Source organism: Serinus canaria, chromosome 2, assembly GCF_022539315.1.
Source record: "Serinus canaria isolate serCan28SL12 chromosome 2, serCan2020, whole genome shotgun sequence".
NCBI classification, from domain to species: domain Eukaryota; kingdom Metazoa; phylum Chordata; class Aves; order Passeriformes; family Fringillidae; genus Serinus; species Serinus canaria.
This window is the reverse complement of record NC_066315.1, coordinates 137,444,856-137,467,339: the sequence shown is the minus strand read 5'-3', so window position 1 is coordinate 137,467,339 and position 22,484 is coordinate 137,444,856. Positions and strand designations below refer to the sequence as shown.

The 22,484-nt window shown below is 42.0% G+C and overlaps 1 protein-coding gene across 1 annotated transcript; it reads right to left on the bottom strand.

Annotated features, from left to right (window-relative positions):
- Positions 1-1,632: 1,632 nt before the first annotated feature.
- Positions 1,633-21,832, bottom strand: SLC30A8 (solute carrier family 30 member 8). Its single transcript, XM_030234798.1, has 8 exons — positions 21,753-21,832; positions 13,379-13,587; positions 9,404-9,550; positions 5,713-5,866; positions 5,020-5,197; positions 4,528-4,633; positions 2,780-2,914; positions 1,633-1,778 (listed from the first exon to the last, which is right to left on the bottom strand). The coding sequence occupies exons 1-8, from the start codon at positions 21,830-21,832 to the stop codon at positions 1,633-1,635; spliced, it is 1,155 nt and encodes a 384-aa protein (XP_030090658.1).
- Positions 21,833-22,484: the final 652 nt, after the last annotated feature.

Here is a 22,484-nt window from a genome sequence, read left to right as displayed (position 1 = left end):
ATTGAGGCTGTTTTTTGGAGCACTGGAGCCTGCATTTTGAAGTGCAACCCTTGCTTTTGCCAGGAGGTGAGAGTTTAATTCAGTTGGTTGGACAAAAATAGAGGGATTGCAGAAAGACCTGACTCTGTTCTCAGTTCTGCTGTGAGCATTGCCAGGTATGTTAAGGAGGATGATTTAACACATTCTCCTGGTTCTGGCCAGGGCAGGGTAAGTTTTTGCAGCAGCCAGGAGAGGGCATGGCCAGGAGCTGGAGGTGACTCTATACCACCTCCTATCATTTCCCAGGGATGTGGAAAGGAGTCACAGAGTGTGGCAACAGGGCAGGGAATTGCCAGGGGTGAGCACTCACAGGTGAAACATTTGCCTCTTGTATACTCTGTCATTGGTGTTGCTGCTGTTACTGCTCATTTTCTTACTTCACTGCTGTTTCCAGGAAATGGTTCTTATCCCAACCTATAACCTCTCCTTTTTGTGCCTCCAATTCTCCTCCAGTCCACCACTGGGGAAAGGGAGGGGAATGTGGGAGTGAGAGCGCAGTGGTTTGGGGTGTTTTTGGTGGAAACACTCAGCTGGGAAAGCCATGACTCACATCTTGATAGGAAATGTGGGAATTAGTTACCTGAAGGAGAGGCATGTCACTTCCCTTTACAATGAATGGCTGTGTGATATGCCAAAGGGTTTTTTTAATTATCTGGTATAACTTCAGGGAAGTAGTGTCACTGGGTAACACCCCACAGGCCACTCTGAACTGTGACACCAGACAGGATGCTCACAATGGGTCCCAGTTTTTCCTTACCCTAATTATTTTTTCATTTTCTAAGAGCACATGTCATGACTCAGTGGTACCTTGTGACATGGACACACAGAAATCCATCTCAAACCTTCTCTCATAACTTATCATCGTGCAGCACTATTCAAGTTTTGGGTTAATAGCTCAGAATACTGCCTGAAGAGTCTGAAGAGTCTGCCTGAAGGCTAGCTGAAAACATAAATAGGCTAGCTAAAAACCAAAGAGCTATTTGCCAAATATGAATGGAATGAACTCTCTTGTGAGCCTTTCTCTTGACATCCATTCTCTTGTGATCCATGGTACCTGTCTGATACTTCCCTTGGTAGGCAGGAAGTGGAGTATCTGCCAGAAGGCAGGGAAAACATCATCACTTTCTGTCCCAGATTTCTTCTACCCTTGTAGTAATTGAAATTTTCTCTTTCATCCTGAGTGAATGCTGAGTTTGCTAACACCAAACTCACATTTCATTACACTTGTGATAATTTGTCTGTTGGTAATTTGAAGGTTGATTAGTTTTTTGTTACCTGTAATTACAGACAGTCACTCTGAATGTTACTTTACTGCCAATCCGCTGGTCTAGTCAAGAATAATTTAGATATTTCTCTTGTAATTGAAAGAAACAGCTGATGGACAGGCAATCTAGCAAATGGCTGGATTTAATGCTTGTTCTCTCATGGCAGATGATACCAACAAAGAAAGGCCCATGCTCTGCTTGCGATGGCAGGGCATGCTGTGTCAGCTAATTACCATTTGTTTTTAATCAGTTGCATTCAGCCAGCACGTACAGTCTCCAGTGACCTGTAAGAGGGGTGATGGTTATTTGGCATTGCACACTGCTCCCTTTAATCCCTGGGCTCTTGGCAGAAGACACAGTCTGGTTTCTGATCCTCCCCTGATTCAATCTGAATGGTGATGGAGTGGAAGCTGTAGTGCTCAAACAGGGCTTGGGTAACGTCTCTCAAAATCTTCTGGCTGTCTGTTGAGTCTGCTACAGATAGCAAGCAGAAAATAATCAAAACAGACTTTTTACAATACTTTAAATTATTGTATACTTCTAATATAGACATTGATATCTTATATAGATATTGATACTTCTAGGGTAGAAAGTTTTAACAAGAAATTTGTTTGAAAATTGTTCCTTGTCCTTTTTATCTTCCTTTCAGGAACCTCCATGTCAGCAAACCTTTGTTCATTCAAATGTGGTTGAAATATGCAATTTTGGCAAGAGTTAAGCTAAGTTAAGTAATCACCATAGAAATTCAGTTTGGCAGAAGACTGGAGGAAAGCAGAAATTCTTAATAAAGATTAGTTCATCCAGTCAGGGAGTGCAGTGCCAGGTGATTTGGGTGGCTGATAGACCCTCTGCTTTTGGGAAGTGGGGACTCCATGGAGGACTTCACCTCTTGCCCTGTCCTTGGCCAAACACAGTTGGCTTTTTTTTTTCTTAATACGTAAAAAGCTTACAGACAGATAAGAAAACTGACCTGAGTAGAGGACAGTTTGTCAATTGGGATAAGAACTACAATTTAAAATAATAGTTTAAAAGATGAACTGGAGATACCTCTAAACTCCATCTATTTTTAAAGATTGTTTTACTTCTGGAGATACATCAGGAATGCATATTGGCCCGGCAAGATTTTGTTGAAGAGATCAACAGCTTTCAAGTTTGACAAAATTGTGATAAAAATCCAGTTAGAGTCTAATGTTTAAATTTATTTTAAATATCTTGTCATTTTCTTTGTTGTCCCACAGCCTCTGCAGTTTTCAAGTTTTGGGCTAAGTAGAGGTCCCTGTTGTTTAGACAATGTTTCTGGGAGGAGGATCTGAGAGCTTTATTTGTTAATATTGTTGATTTTTTTTTCCAACAAAATATGGCAATTTTTTTTAACAAGCAACAGATATACAGTCAGCTTAATCTGAATCAAGAAAGACTGACCTTTGCTAGACAGCAGCTGAATAGTTACTCTCTGCTTACAGAAATTTACTGACCTGTGGCAATGTGAGCAGAGAGAACAGTTTGATTCATTGTCAGAGACCAAAGATGAAGGTCGTGAACAGACTCCACTTTTTCAACTGTTAAAATTCTTGCTTTTACAGCATCATAAGCAAATCCTTTTGATGTTCCTGAAAAAGAGAAATTGATGGAAAAATAATATTTTTAAGGGATAAGAATTGTGATCAATAGAGGAAAATTAATCATGAACTCTTATTCACTTGTGTGTATCATTTTTATAAAAGTATTCAAAGCTTTGGAAAGCCCATCTATTTTGGAGTTCACTGTGCTATATAATATTATCCCTTGGTTTAAATTCTCCATGGAAGTTTGAGACTCATGCATGTTTTAGGGGACAGTCTGAATGTCCAGTTTACATAGGGTAGTGAGCTGTTTAGCCAGATCACGTTTTGCACCAGCATCTTTTGTGAGTGCATCTCTATGCCTACATGAGCAGCAGGAACTCATCATGCTCCATTTGCACCAGTAACAAGAAACAGCAGCTCCAATTTCTTTTCAGAAAATTCTGGGAGGAATATTCTACTTAGGAGATAGGACACTCCCCAGAGAGTTCCCCAGGAGGGCAGTGGGCTTGGTGCAGAGGGGAACAGAGCACTGCTGGCTTTGGCATGTCAGCACTGCTTACAGAGGCTGGGAGTCACTGCTTTAAGAGACTCCTGAGTGTCAGGGGTTGCTCCCCCTTCCTGCTAGTTGGATTTTTTTTTTTTTTTTCCCAGTAACCAAGAGATCTGCTGTTTTGGCAGCCAAAATACAGTCAGTTGCCATGCTCTTGCCTAGGTACACTTCTACAGGGAAGTATCTTTATATCACATACACTGAAAGTAAACCAACCCTCAAATGAAACTACTGTAACAATATTTTATAACAGATATTTTATTTTTATTTTTTAACAGATATTTTATTTCCTGAAACAGCAGCAGGTGCAAGTGAAAGAGAGAAGAAATAGCCATGCAGGCAGTCACACTGAGTACCCATTCCAAACCTGCACTTTTAGAGCTACTTTTCCCTTTAATCCTCATGTCTTTACAGCTGAGAAAGATGTTGCATTACAATATTCAATGTGAGTAAGGCAAAAACATGCATCTGTGACTGCTCAAGTCATTTGGCCTTGCAAATCAAATATTCAGGCCCATAGCTGACAAGATTAAATATTGCTAAGCCAGGCTCTTCTTGCTGCTGCTGTGCTGAGAATTGTCTATTCCCGTGCACTGGAATGCAACTGGAAAGCTCCAACAGCTTGCTTTTCTGGGCTCATGTGACTAAAAATCTTTTTAACTTCTGTCTCTTGCACTCTGCCTATTTCATAGACACAGTTCAAAACACAGGCAAAACACCTTTTCTTAGCAAAGATTTGTATTTCACACAGGTAAAGGAAATACACAATGAACAAGGTGAGTAGGCATCTCATATGCCAAAGGGGTCATAGAAAGAAATGCTACACACGTGGCAAACAAAAGCAACTCAGAGCTCATTAGCAAAATACCAGTACGAATGTTTTTACAAAAACTGACATATGTGTAAAACTAATGTAATGGTAGAAAACAATTTTGATTAAACTTAGAAGTAGGATTAAAGTATGATCAGAATTATGAGAACATTGGATAGAGAATATTGATACAGAAATGTGCTATTATACTTTTTTCCAACATATATTAGCATTATGGAGAAAGCAACAGAAAAAAAATCAAAATGCAAGTGTATTGATTCTGGAATCAGGTCCTACCTTCCATTAACATAGTTAAAATATCCCTTAAAATCGTGATGGTAGTTGCCAAAACAAAGATGGAAAACACAAATGTGCAGATTGGGTCGGCTATTTTGTACTGTGGCTAGAAAGATATGAACACAGCACTGTTAATTTCATGATTGTTGGTTATTGTAATTTTAAATTAGCATGAAAGAATAATAAATTCCATTCATCTAGTACAGAATGAGTGATAGCCCCCCTTCACCAGTTAGGGAGCCTCAGTGCAGGGAATGAAAGTGCTGCAGATGAAGAAAAGGGAGGACACCAAAGTATCCAGTTGAAACAGCAAGAAGCAAGAGTTACACTCTCAACAGTTATTTCAGTTCCCAAGAATAATTCTCTTTAATACAGTTACACTATGTTTGATTAAGACAGAGGAAATATTTACATAGTACCTAGTGTCACAACGCTGTGAAAATAGCACTTATCCTTGATTGCAAGGCAGGCATATGAACTAATAAAACCAACCTTAAAGAAGATGATAAGTGCACTAATTAGCACACTAATACTCTGGAATAGATCTCCCATGGTATGCACAAAGGCTGCCTGCAGGCTGGCATTGCTCAGAGCAGGGGCTGGTGTGCCCTCCCTGGGTTGTGCCCCGTGGCTGTGCCCGTGGCCAGTCTGGTGCAGAATCAGGCTTAGCCTGCAAGAGATGTAAAGCTGCAAATATCAGAGGATGTTCTGCATCTCTGAAAGCAGTGAGGCCATACACATCACCACCCCTGTCACTTCTGAACCCTGAACAGTAAAATCTGACACATTAAGTAGAAATGCCGAGGTGGCTGAGCAGACAGTTCCTAGGTTTTCAGTGATTTGCATAATCAAGAAAGTCTGTGAATGGGGTAATTAATGAGGTCTTATTTTCTATAGTGTTCTTGAATATTCTGACATCTAATAAAAAGTGAGATGGAGAATAATCTTTTCCTGAGGTTTGTAGAATCATAATTTTCCTTCCCAGTGTGGCAGCTAACAGAAAGGAGGAGAGCAACTGCAACTTCCAATGAGAAGCAGGACCTCTCTTTTTGACCCCTTTCCATATCCTCATGGAGCTCATAAACACTTAATATTTTTGAGGCCATTAGCTCTCTATAGTTTTTAAAATTACAGCAGCAGGTTCAAGGTTCAAATGTCATATGAGAGGAGAACAAAGTAACTTACAGGATGTTGGTGAGCACAGCACAAGCAGAGGTAATGAGCATCACAGTAGCATCAATATCATAATCCGGGTGCAGCAGCCTCATGCAAGCCAAATATATCAACACACCAGTCACCATCCAAACTATTATCATAGACATCAAAGCTCCCAGAATTTCTAGGAATGAAAAAAAATCTGATTTTAACAGTCAGAATAGGAATGCAAAAAATTTTTAAGAGGTTGATGATAATGGTTCCAGGTGTATGAGCTTTATAGGCAGGACAGCTGCTTCTTGTATGCTGGCAGCCTTAAAGCTCACAAAAAATGGGTCAACCTCCTTTCTGATCACAGCAAATCCAGTGGCTATCCAGGGTAACCTTGTGCATGTGGTGGCCTAATCCTCTTCTACCTGCTCCTACTTTTGTCCCCTTTCCAGTGCTGAGTTCATGCAACATTCTAAGAAATTGGAGAGATGTAAAAGATCATTTGGGGAATTCTGGGAGAAGCAAAAGGAGTTTTCCTGGCCCTAGCTGTGCTATGAAACCCATAAAGACCAGCCCTCCTCTACCAACAAGATCATCTTCATCACAGGAGCTGAGGTTTGAAGGAAGGAGAGAGGCACAGCCTCCCCTGTTTCTGCACACCTCTCACCACTTCACCTTTCAGAAAGACAGTAGCAGCTCCCAAGGAGGTCCTGTCAGGAAAACTTATCCTGGAACTCATTCTGCCAATGCCACAAAGTCATTTTTGTGTCACCAGCTGTGATGAGAACAAAAGAAATTATTTTTTCCCCAGGGTAGCAAAATTTAATTTTGTCTCTATTGGCTTTGAGTTGAGCTCAAATAAATCCAGTCCCCAAGGCCAGCTTTTATTGCACTGTTATGGGAGAGGTCCAGGGAAGTGCATAGGAACGTGCAGCATGCTTTTAATAGGATATGGGACTAGTAATTGCCATGTGACTTGAATGGGTAAATGAGAACAACTGAAACAACACCAAAGAAAATGCAAGCTCACAATAAAGTGAAAGGCAGTAGACAGCCAGAAAGCATTTGCACAGACCTCCACTGACAATCCATTAAAACAGCTTATGATTTTTAATATAATTTTATGGGGATCCCCTCTTTTTCAGGCTGCAAAAGCTTATGCAATAACTGTTTTGCCTAAAACTGGAAAATAATAAATCATAAAGAATAATTCCCCACCAACAGGGGAATCTAATTTTCCTTAAAGGTAGATAGAAGCAAACATAAAGCATACAATTTTTTTCCACAAGTTGCAGGTGGAACTCCTGCAAACTTGGCCCAGCTGAAGGTGTTGATGGCTGCACCATCACTGGCAGGAAAGCAGCCCTTGGGAACACACGGATCCACCTGTGTGGATTTCTGCATATCTTCAATAGCAGAACGTTACTGGCCATCTTCACACATTAATTTTCAATGGGGTATCCTGGCAAAAGTTTAGTTAAGCTTACAGATCAGTTCAGCAGCACTAAATACTTCACTGAAAATGTTTCTTTTTTTCAGAACTACTAGCACTAACAGAGCACAGCAAACAATAGTGTGGGATTGTTTGGGAATCTCTGAGTACAGCTGAGGAAAATTAGGGTGCAAGAGAGGTTTTGTATCTGAAAATAGCTTGGCTCACACTATCAATCTTATTCAATATTGTGTTTCTGTGTTTGTGAAAGTAGCTGCACAGCTTTGGCATGGAGGGCAGGAGGCATTCAGATGGCTAAACCTGAGCACTGCCATAAAGAGTCTTTTCATGACAATATCTATCAGTCTGAGAGAACCAGTGAAGAAACATCTTCCAGTGTCATGGAGGGCTGCACCTGGAAGACCTTGGTAGTCAGTGAAGAGTGACTTTGCCACCTGACTGCCCTCAGCTACCCTATTAAGGTGCCCACCTGCATATTAAACTGAGAATATAGCTGGGAAAATAAGCAAGAAACAGGTTAACAATCATGGAATGCAATTCAATAGCTTCTAACATTTGATGCAAGCCTCTTTGTGCTACCAGGAATAAAAGGGCAATAAACAATTCCTTTTGAAGTCCTGCATTGCAAAGAGAAAACAAAAATAATTCAGTTCAGACTCAGGATGAAGTTACATGAAGTGGCTGAACCTGCCTACATCATCAAGAGAGGTCTCTCTTTCACTTTCCCCCCCAGGATAAGAGATAATAAACATGAAAAGTAATGGTAGATCAACTGATGTTGAGTGGTAATTTACTAAGGCTGCAAAATTCAGCTGTGTGCTGTCTACATAATGCCAGCCATGCTTGGGCCATCCTGAAGCTCCACTCACCCAGCAGCCTGTTTCCAGTGGAGCTGGTAGAATACCTTAGGGGGCTGAGAAAGGCAGAATGAGCATGGCATATGCCTTCCCTGGCACTCTCTGCAGCTACAACCAGCCCTGCCTTACAGACATCTGAGTCAGAAGCTGTTTCTGGACTTTGCTACTGAACATCCTTGAAGCATTTATCATCTGAGTCCTTGGTTCTGGTGCACAGGTGTCTGCAGTCATTTGAGGTACACTAGCACCTCCCTTCATGGCTTGACACAAGGTGTATCATTGACCCCTAGACTTCCAGAGTGGCAACTGGATCTCAGATGGCACAAATCATTTACATATAAGCAACTAAACTGAGCTTTGAGACATCCAACATGAGACATTTTCAGACAGAGTCAACTAAATTGCCTACCTGTAGGCATTACCCAAGCGTCTAAGCTCCCTCTGTGGACAGGGGGCATCAAATTAATGGTGACTGACACAGCTCCCTTCTTCACTGGCTGACTGGGAACACTTACTGCTTTCTTAGCTATGAGTGTCTGGTCACATTTGAGAGGTCCTGATTTTGTGCACCTTGTGCAGGTTCCTATGGGTCTTGTGCAACAGCTGCCATTCCCATGCATAAGCCCCTGACATCCTAGGGATGTAACACTGGACTTCCACCTTTCAGAGACTGAATGGAGCCATGATTTCTGTTGAATATATCAGACTTGGACCCTGTGCTTAAAGATGCTCATGTGCATGTAGGCATTGATATTTAGGTGTCTAAATTTCGAACAGACTCACACTCGCAGAAAATATTCTTATGGTTAGTATTTTGCTAGTGTCTTGTCTTTTGTAAAAACACTTGTGCTTGATTGTCAGGCTTTTGGTATCAGGTATCATCTGTAAAATTGTTGGTTTATGTTAAGGACAGAGTACTTTAAAAATCAACAGTGATAAAGAGATATGAAAGGAGAGAATCTCGAAAAGGGTAAATGTTAAAGGATCTCACTTTTCCACAAATGTAACGTTGTGAACTTTTAAAAATAATTTAATAGGTTGCTTTAGAAATGGAGCAAATCCTAATTTTTATGGTTATTGTTGCATTTATAAAAACTTGTTTCATAACAAGTTGAGAGCTCAGTCCTCCACACACTCAAGTCACTGAGAGAAGTTGCTGTTATTCCAATCAAAGTTAGCACCAGCCCAAAACTATGGTAAATAATGAACTGGAAGACATATTTTTAGATAGGGGGTGGCTCTTTGCTTCTTTAAAAATCACAGTTTTACTGAGTTTTGTGTCCAGAGAGCTGTGGGAGCATTAGTGCACTGTCTCTAAATGCCTGCAGACCCATGTTGGACATCAGCATGCTCTCCAGTCCCTGGCTACGATAACTTCCTTTTCCCGTTCCACCCGTTCATAATATGACAGGTTTGGTACCTGCTCGGTGCCAGCCAAAGGTGAACTGCTTGGTGGGAGGTTTGGAGGTGAGCCACAGGGAGAAGAGGCTGATCAGGAAGCTTGTGAGGTCCACCAGGAGGTGTGCCGCGTCGCTGAGCACGGCCAGGCTGCCGGCGATCTGCCCACCTGTGTGAAACACCCGCCCGGGTCACGGCTGTGCTCACAAGGCTGAGCCAGCCAGATCCAGCTCAGGACCTGTTTTGCTGAGAATCAAAGGGAACGCTCGATTTTCAGTCATCATACACAAGACCCAAAGCTCTTCAAAGATAATTTCATTTTGTACCTCATTGGTGCAGTGAAAGGAATGAATTAATAGAAACATAAGCCAAATTTCTTAGTTAGAGAGAGACCTAAGAACAGTAAGAGTTGTGATACACTAGTTCTGTAGTTACATTACTATTGTACTGTTTGACTATTTTAATGTCAGATTTTTTTTTTTTTTTTTTTTGTGAAAAGCCATATTTTTGTGAAATTCCATATTTGGAATCACATTTCCAGTATCCTCTCACTATCTTTTCACAGAACACTGATAGTTTTATGTATGTACAACAGTTCAGACACCTAGCTTATGGGATTAATTTCCTATTTGTTACAGGAAAATATGCATGTTCTTCCTGCTGCCTGGCTGTTTATTTGTCTCAGGCAACACTAAAACAGGAATACATGGAAAGATCCCTGTAGAAGAACTCTGAAAAGCAATCAACCATTTTAGTGAGGGCATGGAGAAAAATGTTCTGTTCTCAGGACCAATCTATCATTTTGAATCTGTAATGCATGACTAAACTTTCCTGCTAGAGCTCAAAAAATGTGGCTGAATATCATTTTACTCTGTGGGGGTTTGGATTTATGTGGATTCTGAAGGAAAAAACCCACCAAATTAAAATAATTTTGGGTTCTTTTAATTCACATTTCTTTTGCTCAGTAAGCCAAATATCATAATTTTGCCAAATTCTTCTAACCATATCTCAGGGCTAAAGGCAAATCCAAATAAACTGAAAGTTTGCATTAAACTGCCCCAGATCCTGGTGGCTGCAGGAGAAGACAAGGACCCCAGGCAGGGCACTGTCCTTCCAACACATTACAACAGGGGAATCTTTTCATCAAAGTGCAAATGTAACAGTAAACATGTGAAATAACAGATCCAAACCACCTAGTTTCTGCATTTGGCAATGCATTTCCATTCTTCACTCATTGCATTAATTTCAGCTCACTCATTTCTCCTGACCACTACCTGTATGAGAATTAATGAATCCTGAAAAACATCATAAAATGCCTCATTCAAACCCTTGGCAGCATACCACTGCCAAAAGGACATGTAGATATATCTCTTGTTTCCTTATAGTTGGAGCATTTTCATGCCAGCAGGTTGGACTGTCTGTTTCATTTCCTCCTGTGTGCATATTTTAGATTAGAATACCTAACACCATTTATATTTTCTTCAGTGTAGAAGTTTGCTCAAAGTCACTTCCCAAAAGGGAGAAAGCATGGCTGCAGAATTTGGGGGCATCTAATTCCTTGTGGTAAAATGAAACATTCATCAGAATAGGTATTTCCCAGCACATGCTCAAGTGTAAATGCACACATACTTTTTGGTCAGGAACATCTCTTGGACTTTCGCTGTTTTCAGGGTAACTGTATCTCAAGAGGGAGGCAGTTCTGCTTAGCAGGGGGAAGAAGGCTTGTCTGGTAGTGCCCAGATGTTAATAACCCAGGCATCAGGTATCCTTCAGCAAACAAATTTGTAGGTCACAACCTGTGGGCAAAACCCTATTGCATATTATATACTCTATTTCCATGTTCTGCGGGACATAATCTCAAAAGCTTGCTGCTAGCCTACTGCCTTTGAAAAATGTTTGCAAATTATTATTTTATGTATTGCTGGTATAACTAATGGAGAGATCTCAGTCTGCTTAACTTAGCAACTTGTCTCACTGTTCAAGTTTTTCTGTCCTGCTCTGACACAAGACCACATGCAGTGTTCGTTTTTCTTTTTACTGCCCAAGTGGAAGTGCTTTGAAATACATTTAGTCCTTAACCCCCAAAAATCATTGGAAAGCAGTTTGATATCTGGGCTCCACACGGGGTAGTATTGGTCTGACTGATATCTCCAGATCTATGGAGATTGTGGTGGATCTGCCTTAAAAGAACAGAAGGTAATTGTCTTTTAAAGAGATTTGGTGGTACATCAGTCTCAACCAGCAGTGCCCCATTTGGGAAAGCAGTAATGGCCAGCACAGATGGTTTGAGAAAAAATATCACTGAAAGACCTAGGCATTCAAAGAAGCACAACTTTTCAACCTCTCTGGGAGGGATGCAGCTTTGTTTCTTCTGTTTAGCAGAAAAATGCCCACAGAAGCTGTTTGCCCTCAGAGGGCAAGGAAGGGAGGGGAAGATACTCCTTATCTTCAGGACTAAAATAAGTGTCATGGTTAAAGGCTTTTACAGCTTTTTATCAATACTCCCAACAAGTGGCCTTTAAGACTTACAATTCCCCATAATGGATGTTTATAGATTTATAGACCACAAGCAGTAGAAATTGTCAGTCACTCAATGGTCAATCATCAGGCACAGCAGTCTTGCCTAATGATTAAAAATATTAAATGTATGGTTCATAATTATAAAAATCTCCACAGAGAGCTGTCTGTAACTGCAGTTAATAACTGGTTTGTCAAAGTTTAATGGTCTGAAGCAAAACGGTCTTCAAGCCTGTTACTTAAGCTGTCACTGCAAAAAAGCTGCATGATTCATTAGGCAAAACTAAACATTTAGTTAACACATCATCTGTCCTTCCAATTACCCTCTAGCACAGCCACATTCACCAAACTTAAGCCTACTGATTATATGGTTTTGTTAATAATGCATTACTTCTGGCACTGGAAATTACTGCATGGGGATTAGCAGCATGCACTGGTTCTCATGGGGGAAATTCATGTGACCTACAAACATCAGGGCTTCATGCAGAGGGAGCACGTGGGAGAGAAGAGCCAGAGAAGTCCCTGCTAGGCTTGGTAGCCAGAGGAGAAGGCAGAAATGCAGCAACTCTTTCAGTGCCTCCACTTCTCACTTGAGAGGAAGACAAAGCCTTTCTGTTTCATTTTCATGGGGCTCCAGAGATGTCTGAGCTGGGAAAATATGGGTTTCAGAGGCCTTCCTGGCTGATTTTTGTTACATTGGCTGGAGCACATATGGCAAAAGTCTGTGGGATTCCCCATGCCTCCCTTACCTCAGCTCACTGCAAATTAAGGAGCCAGGAGCTATCAGGTGGATAAAAACATCCCAGAATCCATGGAGAGAGCAGAGCAGTGAGGCAAAATGAAAGCCAATACTCTATGAGCAAGCCAAACACTTATATTGGATGTTGTAGGGTGGGTCCAGAAGTGAGAGCTAATTAGGTAGGGGAATAATCTTCCATTGATCCAGAGGCACACCAGCAGGCCAGTTTAAAAGATAAACGTGCCCTGATTTAAATACATTGATTTAGCTGTGGAAAAACAGATGGCAAATCTGGCCCTGGATTTCCCTGGATTTTGAAAAGACTCTTGCATTTATTTTCAGATCCTACTGCTAGCAGCCTCTACAGTGCTGAGGTCTCTTTGGCCTGGATAAATATGTAAAATCTTTTAATCTTTTAAAAAGAACATAACTCAATTTATTAGAAAACCTTTGTGATACGAAGACATGCATCAGTCAAGCTTAAAGACCTGGAAGAACAGCTGAGACCATTAACTGATCATTGTATTCCTACCCCACTGTAAGACTTGAATGAATCTATGAGAATATTTTGATAATTTCACCTAAACCCTTTCCTCCCCCCAGTTCTTTCAATGACCAGGGACAGAGGAGAGTTATCTAGTGCCAGGTGGGTTCACCCCTGTCAGCATGGTCCCTGCAGTCAGAGCGCACTCAAGGCAAGGCTGTGGCTGGGCTGGGCACCAGACTGGGCTCTTTTTGAACACACATACTTCCCTGTTATCTCAGCAATCATGAAGAAGGTGCAAATTACTGATGCTACACAGAGCTTCCTCCTGGCTTGATGCTGCTCCCTCTTTCTGTTCTCATAGGCCTGGGAGTAGCTGTGACAGTGATATGCTGGATTAGCTCCTGTAACTTCTGCTTCCTGCTGCTGCCTCTCTTCATTTGAATTCTTCTGAAGCCAGCCCATCCTTTGGGATAGAAAGAAAGGGAAGGGTAAAAAAGATAAACCCTGGATATTCAGGCATCTGGCCCTACAACCCCAGAAGTGATGTAATTAATGCTTTCAAAGGGTAAAAGCAGCATAGGGAACAGCAGAGCAGGTCACAGAAGAGGCTTGCTCACACAAGCAAGGCTCTGTGGGAGGGAGCTGCACATGAAATGAGCGTTCTGGCTGTGTTTCCCAGCTCTTTGGGCTCTCCTACATCATTTAGCAGTTTATGAAGCACAGGGTGGATTTCTTAGGCTGTGTATCTCATGCACACCACATGACTTTAAAAAAATTGTACCTCATGCAAATAGCTACCAAGTTCATCATAACATGGAGAAAATTCTACTAAAAAAAATCAGGACTTTATTCCCAACTGCTTTGCCAGGAAGACTAGTGAAAAAAACACCCCAAACTTCTTTTTCTTAAATATAATCAGCTGAAGACATTTCTTTCTTCTCTTTGCACACAGAACTATTATATCTCAAATTTCCTATATACGTACAAAATCTACCAATATTCCAGAAGAGTCAGAGCATAGAAAATATTCACCAAAAAATCTCAAAACTATTCAAAAATCAAAGAAATCAATTCTTCACAGTACATATAACCCCTAGTACATGTAGAGCCCTTTGTGCCACTGAGTTCATGGTAAGGTGAGAAGTCCAGCAGAAGTGGCTCTTTGAGCATTGCTCCAACACAAAGGGATTTTTCAGCCAAGCCTGCTCTGCAACAAAACCTCAGTAAAAGCCTCTCAGGGTTCCTGCACAGGAAATTCAGGGTGGGGATAGAGAGGTCTGGGGCCAAGCTCATTGCACAGCAACTGTGGAAGCTCCTGGGTGACCACAATGTTTGGTGCTCTCAGCAGAGCAACCAAGAGATTCCCCCTGGGAGGCCCCAGGGTGGTTTGCTGAGCAAGGATGTTCCCTTCTCCTTATCTCTCAACAGAAAAGAGCCCAAATTTCAAAAAAAAAAACCCTCTAAACCCACTCCCAGGGGGACTTAAAACTATTCTGTCTCTCCCAATAGAACACTTGTTGCCAGAGCTGCTCCTAGTGTGATGAGTGCAGGGAGGCTGTGGCGCCAGAAGGTGAATTCTGCCAAGATGCACATGCACACAGTCCCTGCAGCCACGTGGGGCAGCTGTTTGAGGGCTGTGTGTGCAGGGCTACCCAGGAACACAGCAAACTCCCCTGCTCTTTTTCCAAGTCTGAAATAGCCTGGGGACAGGATGTGGGACTGGGCTTAGTTGCCCCAGTAATAACAGTGGGTTTTCCCCATTTTGACTTCAGACTTTCCTCTGGGATTAGGAAGAAGTGTTTCTTCAGCTGAAGGAAACCTGTGCTCCAGGAAGTAACATGAATCTTGGTGACTTTCTCTAGTGTTTTTGCACTGTTTATAGAAGTGTCAGGATGCCTAAAATCTCACTGGAAAGAAATCAGCTGGTTGCTGCCACCCTGCAGTAGTCAATGTCCAGAAAAAAACCTGTACTGAAATCACAAGCTTTTTCCAGCTGCTTTTTTTGGGTGGCTGAGGGGGCTGCAGCTGCTCATCAGGTTTGAAGTCCTGCCAGATGCCCCACACTGGTGGGCAAGAGGCAAAGGCACCTGCAGAGCTGATGTCTTGGCCTTTTATGTTCATCAACATCACCGAGGTACTGACAAAAGAAGAGCTGACCCAGCTTGGCAGCCGAGCCCTGCAAGTGTAGATAATCAATGTGGATTTGGTTCTGCAAATATTGAGATGTTCCAAGGGTGCCACGTTCCCCTGAGTCAGCCTGTTTCCCAGCCAGGTTGGCAGGTGGTCTCTGTTTGCTCAGTGGAGGTGACTGATTCCCCCTGTACGTGAGGAGCTTGTGTGAAAGAGCAACTGGTCACATTTAATGTCTGATGCTTGCAGACAGGGAATTTTCTTAGTCCTTTTGTCAGCATTTTCCTTTACTTTCCTCACATCAACAAACAAATAGGAGTTGGACTGTCTAGGGAATGGGCTGCCCAGCTGGCAGCTGGGGTCTCCACCAGCCAGTCCTTCTCCAGTCCTTTAGTTTTACATTTACGGGTTCCTTATGTGCACTGTGTCATTTTTGTACAATATTTTACTGATGGATTAGACACAGAAGGTACCACAAATTAATTCCTTCCAGATGGCTGAATAAAATGCTGTAGTTCTCTCACTCTCCCCTGGAGATCAGGGCAGGCAAGGTTTTCTTTCTCATGATCTCTCTCTGGAGTTAACTTCCAATGCTTTTCTATCGTTTGCATGTAAAATTAATTTCCCCTTACCTCAATTTTCATCATCTGGCATTGAACATTAAAATCATCTTAATGACATGAGTCAGATCAGCTCAACAGCCTCTTAGGCAGGAATGCCAAAATTACCACTGCATATTCTGAGGCACCAAGTCCTTTCCTTGTTGCTAACAAAATAGGTCGCTCTGTGATCTCACTCTCTTTTGTTTTTTTGTCTTTCAGTCTCTCTGTCAACTAACAAAGCCTCAGGGCATCACTGAGGGGCAGGAAAGCTCTGTCCCCAGATATTGCTGGACAGATGCAAAAGCAAACAGAGACTGTATAAACCCACAAATGTCACATTTTTCTGTCTAAAGGGTACCTAAATAAAAGTGCCCTGGTTGCCAGAGGTGGTGAGCTCCCTTTGAACTTGCAGAACAGCATCTGGCCTGATGAGCTGGGAAAACTCCTGCCAGCTCCTGTATGTAACCATTATTTTTCTCTTTCAAAAGCTGCCTGCCACTAATTAAAAGAATCTAAGAATCTAGGAGGCAGTTTTATAAAAGTGTGAATCAAAAGCTTAAGGTGCAAAGATCAGCTCTGTTAGACCAGAAACTCCTTCACAGTGTTTTAGAGCAAGATGGAGCCTTTGAGCTTCAGGGCTCTGTGCCAGCATATTGCAGAGTCACAGATTAAAAAATAATATTTTCTCCATTTCAAATTCTCTTTTCTTTGTAAAAAAGATAGTCAGGGGAATGTCACTGAAAGGCTCCTACTGAGTCATGCCCAGAAGGGGGAAGCAAAAAATATTAATACATATTGCAGATTTCACACAAATCATTAGCAATAGCTTTTTATTACGACTTCCTTTCTGTTTATTTTCACTTGATCTGCTGGGTGCCTTGATCTGCAGGCTTGTGGGAATAATTGCTATCCTCCTAGACCATTATGAGTTCCCCAGTCACAAGAGGAAATGTGGAATCACTGTGCTTTCCACAGGAGATCATCTCCTTCATGAGGGAAAATAGTAATTTTCTGGTGCCTGAAAGGATAATGAAACTATCTTCAGAGAAAAATTTATCAAAGCCATAGTCACCTCCTTTATGCTGGCATCATCCTGATTTCAATTGTTGTACCAATCTTGAATATTTTCAATGTATTTAAGACCCTGTTAATAACCTGGCTGTCCAGTTTCTCCTTTTCCTTACTGTGGGCACAAAATAAAGGCAAATATTTATATGTTTGCATACATTAAGATGTCCAGTAGATAGGAATTCATGCCTCAGTTATCTTACGTGCCTCATTTTGAGGGCCTGGCCCTGTATGCATAAATGTATTGTCGAGAGTTTCCCTTCTACATAACACTGTAACAATACCTGTCTGAAGACAGACCAGAGGTGCATGTAACCAAGTATTCAGATTCTGTCATGAACATGGAGGAATACATAAGGTCAAAGTACCAAAGAGGAACATTCCCAGAGAGTTACTGCTCCCCAGTTGTGAACCAGAGCTCCTGTCCAACATCTCTTTACAGATCTTTATTCCACAAACCCAGCTGGCTTGAAAGTATTGAGTTCCACGGTTTAATGATGATGTGTGTAAAAATAATGTGTCTTTTGTCACTCTGGAGCTGCCTGTCTGCTATTTTAATTAGTTCTAATATTGTTAGAAATGATTGACGATTCCCTGTTTACCTGCCTCGCATCATTCATGATTTTATGTATCATTGTTATACCTCTGAACCATCAAGTTTCTGAGCTGATGCCCTAGCTATTTAATTTCTGTTTCATATATATCTTACTACCTTGGTTCTAGTTTTCTTTCTGAGGTGAAGTGGGCAAAACTGAATTGGGCACAATGGAGATGGCATGTGGCCAGTACTGGGAAGACACAGCCCATCCTGCAGGGTGCTGGTGTCACCTGCAGGGGGGCAAAGGCTCTGGGTTTGGGTCTGCTGAGTCTGCCAAGTTACTACTGTGTGTACTGCTACTATTACTATTACTATTACTATTACCAAGTTACTACTGTGTGCTACTGGGCCAGCTGGCAGGCCAGGGCAAAGGAGACAACCACAGGGCCCTCAGCTAAAACAGTCCAGAGATCACAAGAAACACCTGTCATCTTCCTGAGCATTGATTCTGTGACGGATAAGGAGAGGTGGGAAGCCTATATGTGATGAGGAGTCTTTGATCTTGTAGAGTTTTCATATCACCTTCAGGAAAGGAGAAAAAGAGCAAAATATTTCTTATGTGCTTGCTATAGAAAATCACTCTTCACCTGAAGAAATCATCTCCCAGGTTCACTTCAGACTTTTTGCTTGCTGGTATGAGCCTGGCAGACAGGAACCAATTAGGAGTCCAAGGCCTATAGACAAGAAAATCTACATGTAAATGCCCTATGTTTAAAACTTTTGCATGAAGACAAACCCTAATATTTCGACACAACTTTCCTGCTATCAGCATTGCCTACACCTGGGTTTTTCCCTGCCTTGTCTCTTGTCTCAGAGACAAAATAAAGACCAAAACTTTGAGACTTAAAGCCTTGAGTTTCACTTCTGTGATAGTATTCAAAATCTCAATATAAAGACAGATAAAGAACATAATAAGAAATCCATGCTGGATCAACCCAAAATCTAGTTCATAGCATAGCTGGCACAATAAGATGCAAATCCACTGATTTATGGAGTGGGATATTGAATATTTCTGGTCATATTACAGTGATCTGTTGCCAGCAGGAAATAAAAATACTCTTGCTGTCTTCATTCATGGAAACTTGAGGAATTTGGTCAAGCCATTACCTAGACTGTGAGAAAGGGTTATCTAGATCACTATATAGGTGATAACAAATAGAAAAAAAATAGAATATGAATGATTAGTCATTAGAAGAACTTATTCTTTTTGAATACCACCATTGACTGTGCAAAGACCACACAAAACTATCTCAGAGACCTAGTTCACACCTTATTTAAAGACAGGTGACTTATGGACAACCTGTTTTGCATGAAGCAGGAGGTTCTGAGTGCTCAGCTTCAGACCCTGTAACCTTTATGGTTCATAACCTTCCTCAAGTCTGGTGGGAAGTAGTGTCCTGTCCTGAGTCCCCACCTTGTGTAATGCCTTCCACAGTTTCCTGGAGCAAGAGGTGTAGGGCACCCTGACCACATTGGCAGATGATGCCGGCCTGGAGGTGCAGCTGATAGATTGGAGGGCAAGACTGCCATAAGGAGTCTGGAGGAAGAGCTCAACAGGAGCTGTCTAATTTCACAAGAACAAAGTCCTGCACCTGGGACAGACAGATTTGTGAGACCATATCTACAGTATAATGTCCAGCTTTGGGGTCCTTAGCACAGGAAGGATCAGTGAATCAGAGCATGTTCAGCAGAGGGTGACCTGGATAATTAAGGCTGGAGCACTTCTGGGGGACTGGACTTTTTGTGAGCACCTAGATGTAACCTGCCAATATTCCTGAGGAGGCTATTGAGAAGATGGAGCTTTATTGCTCTACATCGAGGAAGGATGAGGTCATTGGTCATAAAGGGAAACAAGTTCTGATTGAATATGAGGGGGAAAAAAAAGATTGTGAAGTTAATACCCTATTGAAGCAGATTGCCCAGAAAGGTTGTGGAGTTTCTATTCTGAGAGATTTTTTTCAAGACTAGACTGGCAACTGCCCTGAGCAACATTATTCAATCTCTTGGTTGGACAGAGACATTCTTAAGGTCCCTCCCAATGTGAATTGTAGTATAAACCTACAACTGATCTGACTTTCAAAGGGCTCAGTTGAAGCCCACCCCCTTTTGAGGGTTTCAAGTTTGGCATGGAAAGCCTTAATGCATTCAAACCATCTAGTGACTACAGACAGGTCTGGCATGTGTAAAACACTCTCCTCCACAACCCTGAGTGCTGGGAAAGGGGTCAGCTTTCAGGCTTCCTACCCACATGGTCAAGATAAAACTAGTTTTGTTCCCTGTGTATTGTAACGATGGCATTTATTGAAAAGAAAGAGGCTGGGGGATGGCAAGGAAAGAGGCAATCTGTGTGCAAAACAAATTCTGTTGAAAGCATTAGAGCTGCTCATTGAGGCTACACATGGGGGACAGAAAAATGTGGTAATTTATACCAAAGGCTAAGATGAGCCTATTGCTACTATTGGCTTAAGGCAGCTGCTCTGTGAGCCCAGGCCCAGAGGGCTGCATCCCCTCATGGGCTGGCTGTGGCCCATGGGCTGGCACCCTGGGTCACTGGGCTGGCACCCCAAGCTGCTGGGTGCAATGGGAAGCAGGGCAAGGGCTTCCCCTGTGCTACCAGCTCTTTCCAACAGGAGGGAGACTCTGGCTTTCAGACCCCATTTCTGGTTATTTCTGGGACAGAGCAATTAAATTGTGCAGTTAATCAAATTTCATCTGGCAGAAAAAGCAAAATGGAGAAGCAGCACAAAATCCACATGGCTGGATGGCAAGTCCTCTTCATTTTGGAGAGCTGTGCTACCACCTCCATCATTCAGCCACCTCAGGACCACCACTGTAGAGCCCTCCTGGGATCAGCCCTCCAGCTCAGGGGCTATTGCAGATAACTGCAGCATCAGTCCAACAATTGCTGCAGCAGTTCACCCCAACTAAATTCAATCCTAAATTAAGAAATAGTTATCAGGAAAAAAATTGACTCCAGAAGCCGTGTCAGCTCCCATATGGGAGGATCAGCTGCCAGGGATTCTTGCCCCCAGTGTGTATCCTACCCTTATGCTTAGCAGGGATATTCCCTGTGACCAGTGATCCAGGGGAAAAAATGCTTCCTCACAATGCAGCCTAACAACTGTCCCTGTCTCAGGGGACCACATAATGGGTTTGTCCAGTGTTGTCCTTTGTGTCCAGAGGTTGCACAGGACCAAAGGACCTCAAGCACTGAAGTTGTGCACACAAAATTGCAAACTTTAAAAAAGCCACTGTCTTCAGTAACTAAAATGAACTGCAAAATCTTATGGGATCTTTTGAAATATAAATATTACCACAGAAGTCATTTTGGACAGTGCCATCTATATTTATGGAGCCATGAAATAATATTTAAATAATAACCCAGACGTTCAAATGACTAAAATACGATGGCACTGACCCCAGTATAAGAACATGAAGAGACAGATTTCCATTTGAACTGACAGTGTTTACGCCAAGTTTCTGTCCCACATGTTATAAGAGAGCCAAGCAATAAATAACCTGAAAACCAATGAGATAATGGAAATGTCAAGAGGTGCTAAGCTGTAACTGAGCAGCTATTTTCTTTTAAAAATACTTGCTAGTCTGAGTCAAGAGGAAGGATGAAAAAAAGTTAAACTGCAAAACTATTTTTGATTGACATTTATACTCTTTTTTTAACCCCATCTACAGCATCTCATGTTTTCAGAGGATCTTTCCTCTCTCAAGCAAACATTTACTCACTGGACCTCTGGCATACAAGAGGTACATTAACTCTAAGCCCAACAGACTATCTACAAGAATAAAGCATCTCCTTTCTTCCAAACCAAACGGATAATTTAGACATTCAAGCATGAAGGAGTCTTGAGCCAAACACGGTGTCAATAGCACAATTATAATACAGCCTAAAATTGCAGCATAATCCATGAGGTTTTGCATCTTACTATAAATCTACTAAGCCTATAAAATACATAGCAAGAGACACTTCCTTCAACAGTAGATTGGTTCAATCCATCACAGACACAGACACATCAGACTGCTGTCTAGTAAATGCTCCAAATATCTAATAAGAAAGTTTGGGAAGAAAAAAATTGAACAAAACATTTTGAAAGTAGTAAAATGTATGCATGGTGAAACTCTCCAGACTTTGACTCCTGCAGCCGATTGGCAGATTGGTGATCTCATATTGCTCTGGCAAGAAATGTCAGTGAAGGAAACAAAGAGTTGTGTTACCTGTCTAGGGCCAAGGAGTACTTCTTGGTGTCCCTCTCGCTCACAAGACAAGTTCTTTCAAGACCCTTTTCAGCAGCCATGAAGAAAGTCAGTGGGGTTTTGCTTGGTTTTTCCCTTTAAACTCTCTTTTTTTCTGTCTGAAGCGATATGGGCAGAAACGTCCTCCTGACTTATGCAGAAGTCTCTGCCCAATATTTTAAAATGAAAATGTTTTAATAATCTTCCCAATAAACCCAAGAGAAACTGTGAGGGAAAGCTTCTTTCCTAGTGCCAGTGGCGTCACTCCCATGCCAACCAGTAACTTGCTGAGCGTGTCAGATTGGACACTTTGGGCCTCCCTCCCCGTTTTTCTTTTTTTGTCCTTCCATGTTTGATGCTGGATCTGCTCTTTGGTCATGCAGGGGGTGCGTGCTCAGGCACAGGCCCCGGGTCCAGCACACGCGGACGTGCGCAGAGGAGCTCGCATGGATGCACTGAAAGAGAGAACCAAGGTCATTAAAACTGCCTGATTTGCCTGGAAACAGACAAACCCCTGTTTGCCTTTCTGTGTGTTTGGCTTGGGAGGAAAGTCAGCCTCCCTAACTCAGCTTTGTGCAAGCCTTTTAATCTGAGCAGTCGCTCCAAGGACTGATTCCTTCCCCTGGCATCTTCTTTCCTAATGGTTCGAAACAGAAGAGGCTGCTCATCATTGCCATTTGCAGCACAAGTTATTGAAATCTTCATTTCAGCAGG